Source organism: Oncorhynchus tshawytscha, linkage group LG01 (assembly GCF_018296145.1).
Source record: "Oncorhynchus tshawytscha isolate Ot180627B linkage group LG01, Otsh_v2.0, whole genome shotgun sequence".
Lineage (NCBI taxonomy): Eukaryota > Metazoa > Chordata > Actinopteri > Salmoniformes > Salmonidae > Oncorhynchus > Oncorhynchus tshawytscha.
Genome location: NC_056429.1, coordinates 46,429,796 through 46,445,948, shown reverse-complemented (window position 1 = coordinate 46,445,948; position 16,153 = coordinate 46,429,796). Strand labels below are relative to the sequence as shown.

The window sequence follows — 16,153 nt, the reverse complement described above, 5'->3', positions numbered from 1 at the left end:
TAACCAATAGAGAGTCAGAGTCCCAAGTGTGGGAACAAACATTGTCTGTCCCATGGTTGGGTAATCAAGCAAATCCATAGTCAACAAAGCACACAGGAGTCATGAGGCAAATAGTATAAAGCACAAGAAAAAATATATAACGACTCGGGGCTAGCCAAGAATCACTCGCTGCAACAGTGCGTGTACTGGAGGCGAGCAAAAGCTCGGGAGAGAGGGGGTGTGTGGTGGGGGTACCTGTACCAGACAGGGGGAGACAGGCCAGGGCACTGTGAATAGATCGCCAGGTGGAATCCAAACAGCAGTGCAGCATGCAACGGGAGTAGATGTCACACCCACTTGGGAGAAGCTTTTTTCGGGAGGCAGATTCCATGTAGAAAATCCCAGCTAGCTAGCTAACGTAGCTAGCAAGTCTCTCTCCACTGTTTTTTTCTATGTGGAGAAGGTCGATAACTAACTATAACTTTATAGTTTCGGCGAAGGGTTCTTTACGATGTCCAAAAAAAGTTGTCCTGCGGCTGTTGTATTTTGGATTGCAGGGAGGATATTTTCTGATGTGAAAAATCAACAATATTGTTTCTTATTGAGGTAATTGACAATCGAAGTGTCCTGGCATCAGTTCAAAATAGATGAAACAAGGGGGTACTGTATAGTAATGACCTCTGCACAGATGGAGAGGGTTTCAAAGGCCTCAGCATTTGAGTGGGGGAGGCTGTGAAACTCTACTGCCAATGTTGGGCTCAAGGGCTTTGAAACCTCACACTTCCCACCTGTGCTAATTGATCTGATCTGTCCTAGCAAGCTTGGTAACCTTAACTTAGCATTTAGTCCTTATGAAGTGAAATATATAATTGGAATTATTTTTTATTCTTGGCTTTAAAAGTAACTTCAGTCTAAACATTACTCACTCAGTTCCAGGTTGGATGGCGTTTTCAGGTTTCTTGTGCTTCATTTGCTGGTTGTTGGTTTGCTAGAGCATTTGCTGTATATACCTTGGAAATAAGAATATTTGGTAATAGGAATCCTTCGAGGTAATTTTGTCCAAAATTAGGTTGTAGGTTTGGATTTTTAATTTGGATTAAAGGTTATGTTGTGGAGGGTAGAATCCTGTATATGTCCTTGCAGAAAAATCTAAGTTTATCCAACTCTAAATCTTTTTTTTGCAAAAACATGCTGAAAAATGCAGGAGCCCATCTGCTCATGATCTCACTCTCTCTCCAAAATTATTGCTCTGTGAATGTCCACATTATATATATATATATAAACATTTATGTAGAAATATGTAAAACAGTCACGCTGGACAAGTGTGCCTGCTAAATTACTAACATGTTATCTAAAATCACCACACGTACTCATTTCATGCCTCTTGTAATATTGCAATTAGGACTTTGGTTGGGAACAACACTCAACAGTATATCATGTCTGGATATATAATTGAAGGTTAGGTCAAAAACATTGTATTTTTTTTCCACTCCATGCATCAACTGGCTAAATAAACAGAACTTGAAACGTCCAAACTATAGCCACTCCAGCAGATAAAGGAGATTGATACAAAAAGATTTTATTTTCACAATATCAAAAGTCAACAGTGAACCCTACAGAGATTTGTGGATCAATAGGCATCAACAAAGTACAGAAAGAAAAAAAACTTGTGTAGTGATCCCATTTAACCAGTTACTTTATTTTTGTTTGAGTGTAGGTGCTGTTTAGGCTGAGTAGCATCGAGAACAATGTTTTTGAAAACTGAGTTAGAGAAAACAAGCAAACAGGACACTGAAATAGCAAACTGAAGAAAAATCATTTTTGCAGTTCATCCTTTACACAACAGTTATACACAAATCAAAGAAAAGAAAAATGTGTAAGAAATTATGCATATGGAAAATTCAACCCAGAAATGGGTTAATTTCCTATATCTGCAGATTAAAATATTCTTTCATCTCCTTTCAAGTATCCCTCCATCTGTAGGACAATGTTCACATTTTCAAATGTAAAAATACTACAAGATTAGGGGGAAGGGCAAATACCAAACAACTCAATGGCGGTGAGAGGGGATAAGAGAAGTTAATAGGAGGGGAGGAAGAAAAATAACTATGGCCATTGTAAAGAGCTGAAATGGGCACAGATTCATTCAGACCCAAAGCAGTCACAACTAGATACTTCATGATCTTCCAACCAAGGCCTGGACAGTATCAGCAGTATGGTAATAGCGTCACCTCATCCTCTGATAGGGTAGGTGGAGTTTCTGCCATATTGCTCACACTGACACAGCTCTTTCATCTCTACAGTGGGGAATCAAGAAGTGTCTAGGGCAGGGGTAGGCAACCCTGGTCCTGGTGTGCAGAAGGCACTTCCTGTTTTTTATTAAACTGACCTGGAAGAAAAAATGTGTTGAATTTAGGCAATCACTGAACTGATAAATAATCTTAGTAGCTCAATGTGGTGCCTTGAGACAATTGTACAGTACCTGCAGCACCCCAGGAACAGGGTTGTATACCCCTGGTCTAGGGGTCAGTTTGAAACAGAACCAAAGAGGTTCAAGACACAAGAAACCATCCTAACATAAAGGGCGCGTTCCTCTGCCCAGGCATTGCTAACGCATACCAGATCTTACAACCCCTGGATAGACATTTTAAGTATCAGCTAACCACATCAAGTTATAGCAATATAGCAGTCGACGACAGTCAATGATGTGGCACGCAACCATTGGTTGATGCATGCAACGTCTGAGCAGGGGAACACAGCCAAAGGCTCCATATTCCCTCCAGGGTGAGAGGTCACAGGAAGTAGTCTGCCACTGGCTTTTTGGAGGGAATGCCCCTGGTTTCCTGCGGGGCGGCTTCAAATATGATGAACTCCCTCTGCAGGTGCTCATCCAGCTCCAAGATGGCTGCCACATTACCACATCTGTGTTACAGGGGAGGGAGAGAGGGAGCAGAAGAGTTAGATGGTTGCTATGGCGACCTAAACTTTGCTATAAGCTAACAACATGCATACACAGCAGAGTTTGGCCATAAACTCAGCAGTCCAAATGCAGATTATATAGAAAAAAAACGAAACGACAAGCAAGCATGAAAAAGATGGACAGGACACAGACCTGTAGCAGTAGTTGGGTGCGGACCATACAGTTAGCACTGTCTCATTGAAGTGCCACTTGTAGCCCTCCATGACCAGCTGGTGGGCCCTGCAGATCATGTGGATGTCATTGGCCGCGTTGAACTGGGCCACCACGTCACTGCCAAACAGGTAGCCCGCCCCCCTCGGGCTCACCCCCCACCCTGTGGTGTCTGTGAGAGAGAAACTTGAGTTGTCTCATTCCTTTTCGTTGGGGCATAAATGCTAAAATGTGTGAGACAGACTTGGTGGAATCTTCACCATCCTGCTTATAGCTACACGTTTTTGGGGTGGAAGGGTTATTTACCAGTATCTTACCTTCTGGGTCAGACCACAGCAGGTCACACATGGGGCCATCGTGAGGCACTTCCTGCTTCCTGTCGATAGTTCTGATCTGGTCCAGAGTTTGAATAGAGGGAGAAAGGCCACCGTGCACACAGAATATCTACACAATGAGAGAAAGAGAAAAAATATACATTGGACAAAAATATTAACACGTTTCATGAGCTGAAATATAAGATCCCTGACATTTTTCATACGCACAAAAAGCTTATTTCTCTCAAATGTAGTACACACATTGTTTACACCCTTTTAGTGAGCATTTCTCCTTTGCCAAGATAATCCATCCACCTGACAGGTGTGGCATATCAAGAAGCTGATTAAACATCATGACCATTACACAGATGCACCTTGTGCTGGGGACAATAAAAGGCCACTATAATGTGCAGTTTTGTTACACACCACAATCCCACAGAAGTCTCAAGTTATGTGAACGTGCAATTGGCATGCTGACTGCAGGAACATCCACCAGAGCTGTTGCCAGAGAAATGAATGTTAATTTCTCTACCATAAGCCGCCTCCAACATCTAGAGAATTTGGCAGTAGGTCCAACTGGCCTCACAACCGCAGACCACGTGTAAGGCGTTGTGTGGTGCGCAGTTTGCTGATGTCAACGTTTTGAGTGCCCCATTGTGGCGGTAAGGTTATGGTATGGGCAGGCATAAGCTATGGATAACAAACACAATAGCATTTTTTATGGATGGCAATTTGAACGCACAGATATGCTGTGATGAGATCCTGAGGTCCATTGTCGTGCCATTCATCCGCAGCCATCACCTCATGTTTCAGCATGATAATCCACAGCTCCATGTCGCAAGGATCTGTACACAATTCCTGGAAGCTGAAAATATCCAAGTTCTTCCATGACCTGCATACACAGACATGTCACCCATTAAGCATGTTTGGGATGCTCTGGATTGACATGTACAACAGCATGTTTTAGTTCCTGCCAATATCCAGCAATTCTGCATAGCCATTGAAGAGGGGGACAACATTTCACAGGCCACAATCAACAGCCTGATCAACTCTATGCGAAGGAGATGTTTCTCGCTGAATGAGGCAAATGGCGGTTACAGCAGACGCCGACTGGTTCTGATCCACAGCCCCAACTTATTTTTTTAAAGGTATCAGTGACCAATAGATGCATATCTGTTATCTCAGTCATGTAAAATCCATAGATTAAGGCCTAATGAATTTATTTCAATTGACTGATTTTCTTATATGAACTGGAACTCAGTAAAACCTTTCAAATCGTTGCATGTTGTGTTTATATTTTTGTTCAGTATAGTTAAGGCCTTACACAATCCAACTCAAGAAACCGGTTTCTTTAAAAACATTCTTCTCAATAAAGCAACAAAACATGTTTGAACCGATGGGTGCGATTGCGATCCGGAGTTACTTGCATTAATTACCAGAGGAACACCTGAGCTAGCTGGAAAGATATAAAGAGGGGAGATTGTCACGAGTCATGCTGTTTCAGTGAGACCTAGCTATTTAGAGAGACTAGCCATCTAACCATAACAATCTAGCCTGGTCCCAGATCCATTTGTGCTGTATTATCAACTCCTATGTTCATTGTCACGTCCCTCCTTGGTATGACCATAGGAGTTGGTAAGACGGCACAAATAACAATCAGAGAGGAGCAGAGAAATGTGACTGAAGGGGACGGGGAGCGCACCTTGCCGTCGATGATGGCAGAGAGGGACAGGTAATCAAAGATCTCGGTGCAATATCTCCACACGGTGACCGAGCCGTACTTGCGGAGGCACTCGTCATAGAAGCCGTAGACCTGTGTGATCTGCCGTGACTCGTGGTTCCCTCGGATCAGAGTGATCCTGTCTGGATACCGCACCTGTGGGGGGAGGAAGGGGTAAGTTAATTGTTAGAAATGGGTCCTTCAATGGGACCCTACTGGCCAAAAAGCAAATGAGAGGGGTAGTAGGTCCGACTTTGTCCCATAGAGAGGTTAGTAGTGGGGATAGACACAAAGTGCACACTTCGCACAGTACAATGAGAAAGTATAAAAAATGTCCAATCATTGCATTTCCTGAATTTACATAAGTTTAAATTGAACTAACTCCAACCCTGCATAGCATTAGAAACACTACAACAGAGGGAGTGAAAGAGGTTCTGAAGAATGGAAACATCTAGCCTCAGAATAATTGAATAGCTCCGATTTGGCTTCTCTCGAGTACCTTGAGTGCTAGGAGCAGCAGGAACGTCTCCACGCTGTAGAAGCCTCGGTCCACAAAATCACCCATGAAGAGATAGTTTGTCTCCGGAACATCGCCCCCTACCTTGCACACACGCAATTGAAGTGTTAAATAATGACACGTCAAAAATGGCACAGCAGAATATGATATGCATGTAATTGACATGGAGTTTATGGCATAATGAAGCAAAATGGTGCATATGTTGAGTTTGGAACTGTACAGAGACCGCACAAAGAGGCACTGAGAAATCATACAGATGAAATGCAGGAAATACAGGCAGGAGACTGAACTTACTCTAAACAACTCCTTTAGGTCATAAAACTGTCCATGAATATCCCCACACACCTGTGATAGAAAATAAGAGTTGTAGGGAATTAAAGGGCAACAATTCAGGAAGTAAGCTGAGCAAACATGTATTCAACCCACTAATACTAAACATGTGCTTCTAAAATAGAAAAATCTATATTTTTTGTATTTTGACCTTGAACAACGTTTATTAGGTGGTATGGGTAGCGGCATCTTGAATTGCCATTGTAACAACTGACGCCAATGTGTCTTTGGTAGGAGTGAGCAAATTGTGAGTTTTGGCATTGAGACAAAGTGAATGCGGCCACTGGGAGGTGCCGTGCCTCTACTGGACCTAAAGGTTTCTCAACTTTGACAGCTCTGTCATTGAGATCAGGACAACAATATTAAGGTATGAAACTGTATACAATTCGCTTTAATGTTGATAATTATATGTACATTTTAGAGTATTTTTTCCAATTGATGAGTCAGTGAAATGAAATGTTGACAAGCTGAGTAGACAATCAGCCAAAATGAGTATCTAACTAGCCAGCCTACTTGATTTAGCTCGTCTTGTCTTTTTTATGTAAATGGTTTCATTGATAACTACAAGCTAAAATACTCCTATCGACAATTTGAAGAGCATGTCATTAGGTATGAGCGAGACCTAGCTAACACAAACTGGAAAATTATTAAGTTAGTAAGAAGTGTTGCATGGTATACCAGTACCACAGTAATGTCACGCTACCAAAACGTCATGATACCAACATTTTAGAATACCATAGTACCGTTTCATATGATACTATGACATTTTTCAGCCCTACTGATCTGAAGTACCCGCTGGCACCTGTTATAATTTTTAAAATAAATTCTGTAAAAAAAAATGTAAGCAACAGCAACTAGTCTCGTTAGCACCGGTCCAATAATGTCCCCTTCACTTTCATGCGCATTTCACATTTCCGCCAGCCGCATCCCATTCCAGCTATCAATCACCAGCTTCTCTCCATCCGCTCTTCCTGCGCATCTATTCCTCAGTTTTTAAAATGTAATTTAGCTGTGATGGCGAGGGGGAATGCAGACACTGATCAGTCTTCTGTTACATTTGATACATTGGAGCAGCGTGCAGAACGAGCAAAATTGATAGGTCTACATTCTATATAATTTCATCCCTGGTATATCCAAGAGCACAGGCCAGTCTGATAGGCTTTGCAAGTTCGCTGTCACACAGCAGTGCCAGAAGAAAAACAGCTCTGTGACAGTCATGCTTGCAGCTTTACAGCAAAGAAAATGACTTGCCTCCAGCTCAAAGGGTTAAAAAAAATATGACTCACATTACTGGAGCAACCTTATATTCTTCCTGCACAATTTTGCACGCATTTGATATAATTTCACAAAACATGTCGCTGGCTGGGCTGTTTTAAACTAATCCCGGGCTATTGTTCAGTCAAGTTACCTAGGTAGCTAACAACCTGGTAACTTGACTGGTCTAGGCATATTTGATTGGCATAAGAAGAAAGGAAAAGGGTCTACTACTCATGAGATGTGCTTCAAAAAGGTAGGATTCATATAGGCCTAATGTAAGACTAAACTAACAAAAATCTCTTTCTGGTGCTCCTTACATTCTGTTTGGTGCCTAACGTTTTTAAAGTTGGGAGCAGTGAGTGTGTGTTTATGGGGGAGACAGAGTGTGTGAGGGAGGGAGAGTATGTGTGAGTCTTAACTGAAGAGTAAAAGTTTCATTAAATGTTTTCCCCTTCCTGCCACAATGACATGCAGACCATTATGCATGAATATTCCATCATCCCATTCCTCCAGCCAAATCACAGGCAGGCCTTTGCAAATATGAGCAAATTAGTCATTCTATGCAGTATTCTATTATACAGTGAACAGTGTGAAGTTAAATTAAATATTAAATATGTTGTATTGCATAGAAGTGTGAATATCAGTGACAGATTTTTTTTGTATAGCGCATAGCGTTTAGAAAACGGGAAAAGGTGTGGGGAATGGGGTGAACAGGATGCTATATTGCATGGATTTATTAGACTTTTTAAAATGGCTTGTAGGCTGTGTGTGGGAACCAGGAGATGCTAATTGTGTTTGTTAACTAACAGTCAATTACCTTGAGACCAACGGTTATTTTGCTTGGCAATCACCGGCTGACAATTTCGCGACCGCCACACTCCTAATCATGACCCCTGCGTATATTAATGAGCCATACTTTGCTGGTGTCAAACCATTTATGAAAACATGATACATATTTTGGAAGCTGAGAAACAGCCCTTTGAAATGATATGTCAATCAAAAAAACACATCCCTGCCTCGCTTGCTAGTGTTGTCACGATACCAACATAACGATACCAGGCCAAGTATCACAATACCGAGTAGTATTGCAAAACCAGTTGTGAAGACAAAATTCACAAATCCATGATTTATTTTATACAGGTCTAAAGAAGCATGATATGAAGACAATTGTCAATTTCAGAAGAATAGCATATTCTAAGTTGTCTTTATGTTAGGTCCTGATGTGGCTATGTCAAATGGATGTGGGCAACAATAGTTAATTTGCTTATAATCACATGGCATTCATTTATATTATTTTATAGTATGAAGAATACAATTGAACAAAGCTGAATAAAATAAATATTTTCTCCAAACGATGAGGGAGTGTGCACATGCGGCTATTCTGTGTTGAGCGGCTAACAAAGAAATAGTTACTCCTATATGCTTAATTTAGAGTTATTAATGTAACTTTAGTTGTTCTACAAACTTTGGGCTATATGTTTTGATGTTTAATACATTGTAAGGCTGCATGATGAGATGCTAATGATGATTTGAAAAAAAGTCACTTGAAAAGGCATGAGGTCTACTTTGTTTTTTTGAGCAGGCTGTACACACTCCAATAGTCTCTCACTCACAATTTGACAAGCACTAGAAAATAAATCCATGGGTTTTGCGACCCAGAGTGCTGCATTTTGCCCTTCTCCCTGAGGGTGCAGCGCAATCCGAAGCGTCTCTCACTCACATGGCTCTCCTTCACGTGATCGGGTCTTTCTCACCTGCTACAAGTAAAGACGGACAAATCGGTGACGCAACTGTGTGCGTCCTTATCCCATTCCGACATGCATATTGAAGATATTGGATGAACTGCGCACATTTACTCTTTGTCAGCCAACAAGATGAGTAGGCCTAACAAACAGCAAAGGCACTAGCCTGTCAATCTACTATCCCCCATAGTACAAAAGTCAACCTATTCCCAAATTAATACAACCAACTAGCATTAAAAAAAACATATGTAAATGTGACGCAACAGATCATAATGTTTAGATTACACTATTTCTTCACATTATAAGCTCAGAAATTAGCACATACGCGCAATTGTTCCATTAGCGGAAAACACCATTATGAAAAGTGACCGCAAATGCAATTATGCATGTAATGGTGAAAATGATTTCCCCCATACTTGAAACTCACTCGCAGCTTATATATGCCAGTTAGGCTCTACACCCCTTGTAAAGCAGTTGCAAAAAAAAGTATTTGTTTCTTATGCTGGGCATCATTCACAAGTGATGGGCTAATATTGTCACCCATCAAATTATTCTTGATTTAATATTGTCTTTACATATACTAAATAATATATGTGTGACAATTTCTTTGATTTAAAATTGACCATTATCATGCACCTGTCTCGAAACAGGGGCACTGGGAAAAAAATACATGTCATCTATGCACTTAAATGGAGGACGTTTTTCCCCGTGGTTTATTTCATGCCAGGTAGGCTGTACTCCTGTTGTAAATATAAGCAATGTGCTTAACCCTCCTGTTATGTTGCAGGTCAATTTGACCCATTTCCACTTTTGAGTTGTCTAAAATACTAGTTAACCTCCCTTTTTCTCCATGGAATTAAATGACTTTTCCTCATTTAGGGTCATGAACCTAACTTCAAAATTTGGACACCCTGATGTGTTGTGGAATGTCTGTGTAGATTTTGTATACAAACATGATGTTGTGGGTCCTTTTGACACAGAGGCTTTCATGTGTATAGATATTGGCACAGGTCCAAAATAAACAAGTGTCTTTGTATTTTGTTTTGACTGGTTCTGGTTGCACTTTTATAACTATGTTTGGGTGAAAAGGAGTTTCCCAAGGTTATCCTTCTCAGTGTGAGAGCAGCAGATCTCTGACACAGACACTCAAAAATTATCTCCAAAAAATGTTCAGTCAATGAAGCCTTATCACAAATTCTGGACTGTGACAGTGAAATACAATTAAGAGGTTTCAGAGACAGAGGACATTTCAGAGATAGAGGACAATGCTGTTGATGATCCAGATTGTGAATGTTTCTTTGGTGAAGAGGAGGAGTCTGCTATACCATCCCCTCCATCAGATGAGATGAGCAAGCACGCAACAACCATCATCCAGAGAAGAGATTACATGGAGATCTAAAAAATGGTAATATAGAATGGTCACTGTCCCCACAACGAAGTCAAGGTAGGACTGTCGGCTTCCAATGTAATCAAAATTGTTCCAGGACCCCCCTCACAAAGACAGTAAAACCAGCAGTGTAGAATGCAATAAATACATCTGCAGGAAGCACACATGTACATTGTGTCCAACATTTAGAGAGAAAGACTGAAGGGATCATTTTGACCAATAGGGTCAAATCACACCTAAGTGTTACTGGAAAATACAACAAAAAATGTACACTTGGGGAAACAGAAAATGCTTGCTGTGAGAAAGGAAATATGTCAAACAAATAGTTCTTTAAGTTTTTTAAAAATCAACTGTTCTTGTATTTCTTCTTTCTGAAAGGTCTGACAAGACCAAATAAAGTTTGGGCTGTTTTAACTTGATTCTTTGACTGTCTTGAGCGTGTTTAAACTGTCCGGGTCAATCTGACCCATACCACAATGAACGCAATTTATTTTCAACAAAGCACAAGGGTTAATATTAGGAAAGTTGAATAATAAATATAGTTGGCCTAGCCTATAGAAAGCTGATGGATCCTCTTTTTATTAGTGGTCATCAACATGATTTCTCCTGCAATTGCATAGCCTATATAAATGTTGCGCAACATGAGCTCATTGGCTCTCATTAAGTGTTAGATTAGATTCTCAAATACATTTGCATTGTCAGAGCGATTAGAGGGACAAGAGTGCTGAGTACCAGGCAGTTAGCAAGTTTAGTGGGCTACTAAATGACCCGCAGCATCAGAGCTTGAAGCCTAATTACCGTGACTAAGCGGTCATGTGGAATTTGACTGCCGGTGTGCCGGTAATGCGTTCCCCGCAAAGCCCTAGCCATGATCTCAGTAAATTCTGGAGTTTCAAAAGTCTCCTACTGATGATGCAACAATGCCAATATGGCGATTTACAATTAAGGCTGGTTTACAGTCGGTCTATCTTACATGTCTGTAGACAATTGTCTTAGGGACATCATGAACATTCTATTCTATATCCGACATCGAACTTTGTACTTATGAAAAAGTATTTTTTTTAAAGTACAAAACAGCCTCTGCATGACAACAGCAGCCCAGTGCTCCAAATAGCATATTTTCTCTATTTTAACACCAATATATCCATCTGTTTAAAAATGAATTCAGTAAATGTCAATCTAGCAAGCCAGGCAACTAAAAGCAATTTCCTAAACAATGTTTTGGTTTGTTGTCTAGCCAGTTCAAATATAGCTGACAACGTCTAAACTTGAGTTACTTCTTATTCATTATTACAGAAAAGTAAACCCACAACAATTATTTACAAGGTAATGGCGAGCTTACATAAAATAGCTTACTGCCACAGTGTGAGGAAATAAAAGTAAGTCATTCTATCTGAGAATTTTAGAACTGCATCATCTTGTCACAGGAGGATTTGGTATGGTTGCTGTGACAGTACAGTAACCACGACAACGGACGTTGTGACAGTCGCAGAGAAGTAGACTTTTTAATGTCTGCACGACAAGGAAACTGACAGTCGCAGTGACGGACTAACAGACATTCCACCGAAGTATAAATTAAATGTTTTGACCAGCAACACTTGTCGCATAATTGCCTACAACATGTTGTTAGACCAAGTATAAACTGGCCTTTACAGTTAGCTGGTGTTCTACAGCCTAGCGTTTCCATTCCCCAAATGTATTCAATCATCCAACATTACACATGTAACAAGAGGAATCAGGTTGTGAAATGCAAATAATGGCAGTCTAGGCAGATCTACGAAGTAATCAAGATGTCTTCTATTCTGAAAATACTCACTGTAACTGGAGAGTCCACCCTCTGTACGTTACTCTCCTCTACCAGAATCTCCCTGTAACACAAACACAAGCAGACGACAGGCTTAGTGATGAAGATTTAGATTTTATCAGATATGTTAAAAGTAATATGACCTGTGTGTGTGTTTAATTACCTGGCCTTGGCACACAGTGCTTTGACTTCATTTTCCTTGATGAGTTCACAGCGCCTAAGTTGTTCGATCTGTCTGTCCAGATCACTGATGTCCCCCATTGTCACACACATATGGAGCGAGAGGCTCACACACAATCCTCACTCTGGGGTCTGGAGTTGTCTCCTACAGAGCCTCGCAAACACAGGGTGTGTATACTTCACACAGTCACCCTGGTCCGGGAACACACAAACACACTCTAGCTGTTCAGGCAGTTCTAGTCACAAAAAGAGAGCGGCAGATAGGTGCAATAAAGAGGGATCTATGAAAGATTAATATATTACATGTTTTAGAGCATGGCTACATTAACACATTGTTATATGTCCGTTCTGTTCAGTATGAGGGCTTCAAATAGTGGAAAGCCCAATAAACTAACTAGCTTATAGCTGGCTAACGTTACGAGCGAAGTTAGCGAGTTAGTTAGCATGAAGTGAGTTCAACATTAACATAACGTTAGTTAATTGGTAACGTTAGCTCAGTCGGTTAGTTGGCTGGTCTTTTCATGGAGGTTGGTAATTATGGGTATATTTGCGTTAATATTTAATACCCAGATAGTTATTTTCTAGTTAGCATAAGCTAACTAGTTAGCTAACAATCTCGGCCCGTTCATCAAGTAGTACGAAATGCTAACGTTGCTTGTCTAGCTAATTTAGCATGCTAGCTATCTGTTACCTATGTTTTTAGGCGAGAATGGCGTAATCCAAGCTAACACAAATACCTTTGAATATTGGAGAAGAAGAACTCGAAATACAGACATACAGCTGTTTTATTCCACGGTTATTTTCTTTTTTTTTTCACCGGTTCACATAACCACCGCCGGAAGAGCTCTGTCTGCAACTTCCGCTGTCGGGGACGCGCATTTTGTAGTCATGAATCGGGAGGGGAATTTTCAGTTTTTAAGTAAATATCGTAGTTTGACATGACTAATGCTGTCTTCTTATGCTCAAACATTATAACAAAATCAATGGGGGCCTGACTGTCTACATATCTTTTCTACAACAGCGCTATTGCGCAAAATAATATGCAGCATCATCTGGATATGTATGTAACAAAAGTTCAACATTCAACTTCTGCTTTCATTTCTGTCAAGCCGTCTACGCATACAATTTGACGCATAAGTTCGATAAATTCAAGGTATGCACCACACCAAACGCACTGCAACTGCCTCTTGCAACGCAATGCTGAAAGGCAAACGAAGCGTTTCGTTGGAAACGTATGTAATTGTGTACCAAAATGCAATGATGCTGTCGAAGCGTTTACATTGAAAGCGTTTTTCCCACCCTGAAAATGTCAAATAATAACAATATTAATTTACTATGCACAAAAATGTTATCCCCATTGATGTACACAAACCCTAAATTGCTAATGCTATGTATTGGCCAATGAGAGGCTTTGAATACATTTGCACTCCCCAGAAGGAGCAGTCCTCTATAAGATTAATGTAATTCTACAGTATTTCAATTTAATGTTTCAAGGACAATATATGTATTTAAGTATTTGTTGTTGTTGTAGTGGGGACACTAAAATTAGTACTTAATTTTTTTTTTTTTTTTTTAATTCTCCCCAATTTCGTAGTATCCAATTGTTAGTAGTAACTGTCTTGTCTCATCGCCACAACTCCCGTACGGGCTCGGGAGAGACGAAGGTCGAGAGTCATGTGTCCTCCGAAACACAACCCAACCAAGCCGTACTGCTTCTTAACACAGCGCGCATCCAACCCGGAAGCCAGCCGCACCAATGTGTCGAGGAAACACCGTGCACCTAGGAACCTGGTCAGCGTTCACTGCGCCCGGCCCGCCACAGGAGTCGCTAGTGCGCGATGAGACAAGGATATCCCCTACCGGCCTAACCCGGACGATGCTAGGCCAATTGTGCGTCACCCCATGGATCTCCTGGTCGCGGCTGCGACAGAGCCTGGGCTCATACCCAGAGTCTTAGACCACTGCGCCACCCGGGAGGCAAATAAAATAATATATATATATATATACTTTAAGGAAAATGTTTGCAATTATTTTTTTCATTTTTATGTTTAGCTCACATAATATACTGAATAAAAATATAAACGCAACATGCAACAATTTAATGGAATTGTTGCATGTTGTGTTTAAGGAAATCAGTCAATAAATAAATTAGGCCCTAATCTATGGACTTCACGACTGAGAATAGAATATCTGTTGATCACAGATACAGTTGAAGTCGGAAGTTTACATACACTTAGGTTGGAGTCATTAAAACTTGTTTTTCAACCACTCCACAAATTTCTTGTTAACAAACAATAGTTTTGGAAAATCGGTTAGGACATCTACTTTGTGGATGACACAAGTAATTTTTCCAACAATTGTTTACAGACAGATTATTTAACTTATAATTCACTGTATCACAATTCCAGTGGGTCAGAAGTTTACATACACTAAGTTGACTGTGCCTTTAAACATCTTGAAAAATTCCAGAAAATTATGTCATGGCTTTAGAAGCTTCTGATAGGATAATTGACATAATTTGAGTCAATTGGATGTATTTCAAGGCCAACCTTCAAAGTCAGTGTCTCTTTGCTTGACATCATGGGAAAATCAAAAGAAATCAGCCAAGACCTCAGAAAAAAGATTGTAGACCGCCACAAGTCTGGTTTATCCTTGGGAGCAATTTCCAAATGCCTGAAGGTACCACGTTCATCTGTACACGTTCTGACCATAGTTCTTTTGTGTTTTCTTTGTTTTAGTGTTGGTCAGGATGTAAGCTGAGTGGGCATTCTATGTTGTGTGTCTAGTTTTCCCGTTTCTATGTTTGGCCTAATATGTTTCTCAATCAGAGGCAGGTGTTAGTCACTGTCTCTGATTGGGAACCATATTTAGGTAGCCTGTTTTGTGTTTGGTTTTGTGGGTGGTTGTCTTCTGTCTTCTTGTGTCTGCACCAGACAGAACTGTTTCGGTTTTTCACATTTGTTGTTTTGTATTTTGTAGTGTTCACGTTTATTGTCTTTATTAAACATGATGAACACTAACCACGCTGCGCTTTGGTCCACTCCTTCGTCCACAGAAGAAAGCCATTACAAGTATGCGTGTATAAACACCATGGGACCACGCAGCCGTCATACCGCTCAGGAAGGAGATGCGTTCTGTCTCCTAGAGATGAATGTACTTTGGTGCAAAAAGTGCAAATCAATCCCAGAACAACAGCAAAGGACCTTGTGAAGATGCTGGAGGAAACAGGTACAAAAGTATCTATATCCACAGTAAAACGAGTCCTATATTGACACAATCTGAAAGGCCGCTCAGCAAGGAAGAAGTCATTGCTCCAAAACCACCATCAAAAAGCCAGACTACAGTTTGCAACTGCACATGGGGACACAGATTGTACTTTTTGGAGAAATGTCCCCTGGTCTGATGAAACAAAAATAGAACTGCTTGGCCATAATGACCATCGTTCTGTTTGGAGGGAAAAGGGGGAGGCTTGCAAGCCAAAGAACACCATCCCAACCGCGAAGAATGGGGGTGGCAGCATCATGTTGTGGGGGTGCTTTGCTGCATGAGGGATTGGTGCACTTCACAAAATAGATGGCTTCATGAGGGAGGACAATTATGTGGATATATTGAAGCAACATCTCAAGACATCAGTCAGGAAGTTAAAGCTTGGTCACAAATGGGTCTTCCAAATGAACAATGACCCCAAGCATACTTCCAAAGAGGTGGAAAAATGGCTTAAGGACAACAAAGTCAAGGTATTGGAGTGGCCATCACAAATCCCTGACCTCAATCCTATAGAACATTTGTGGGC

At 40.8% G+C, this 16,153-nt stretch overlaps 1 protein-coding gene across 2 annotated transcripts; it reads right to left on the bottom strand.

Annotated features, from left to right (window-relative positions):
* Positions 1–1,541: 1,541 nt before the first annotated feature.
* LOC112261521 (serine/threonine-protein phosphatase 4 catalytic subunit B) lies at positions 1,542–13,242 on the bottom strand. 2 transcript variants are annotated; one of them, XM_024436925.2, is made up of 9 exons: positions 13,098–13,242; positions 12,344–12,552; positions 12,193–12,244; positions 5,955–6,005; positions 5,643–5,744; positions 5,126–5,299; positions 3,427–3,553; positions 3,092–3,281; positions 1,542–2,901 (listed from the first exon to the last, which is right to left on the bottom strand). In XM_024436925.2, exons 2-9 carry the CDS (start codon positions 12,451–12,453, stop codon positions 2,772–2,774), a joined length of 936 nt encoding a protein of 311 aa, XP_024292693.1. In that variant the 5' UTR covers positions 12,454–12,552; positions 13,098–13,242; the 3' UTR covers positions 1,542–2,771. The 2 variants fall into 2 exon arrangements, with proteins under 2 accessions (XP_024292693.1, XP_024292701.1); XM_024436933.2 differs by having other exon boundaries at positions 12,344–12,596; positions 13,098–13,231.
* Between the last annotated feature and the right edge of the window lie 2,911 nt (positions 13,243–16,153).

Excerpts from the sequence above, each read along its gene's own strand:
- LOC112261521 (XM_024436925.2), bottom strand. The coding sequence starts at position 12,453 with ATGTGTGTGACAATGGGGGACATCAGTGATCTGGACAGACAGATCGAA. Across the intron at positions 12,245-12,343 it reads GCACTGTGTGCCAAGGCCAG|GGAGATTCTGGTAGAGGAGA; the intron begins GTAATTAAACAC and ends TTTGTGTTACAG. Across the intron at positions 5,300-5,642 it reads TGCTGCTCCTAGCACTCAAG|GTGCGGTATCCAGACAGGAT; the intron begins GTACTCGAGAGA and ends CTCCCCCCACAG.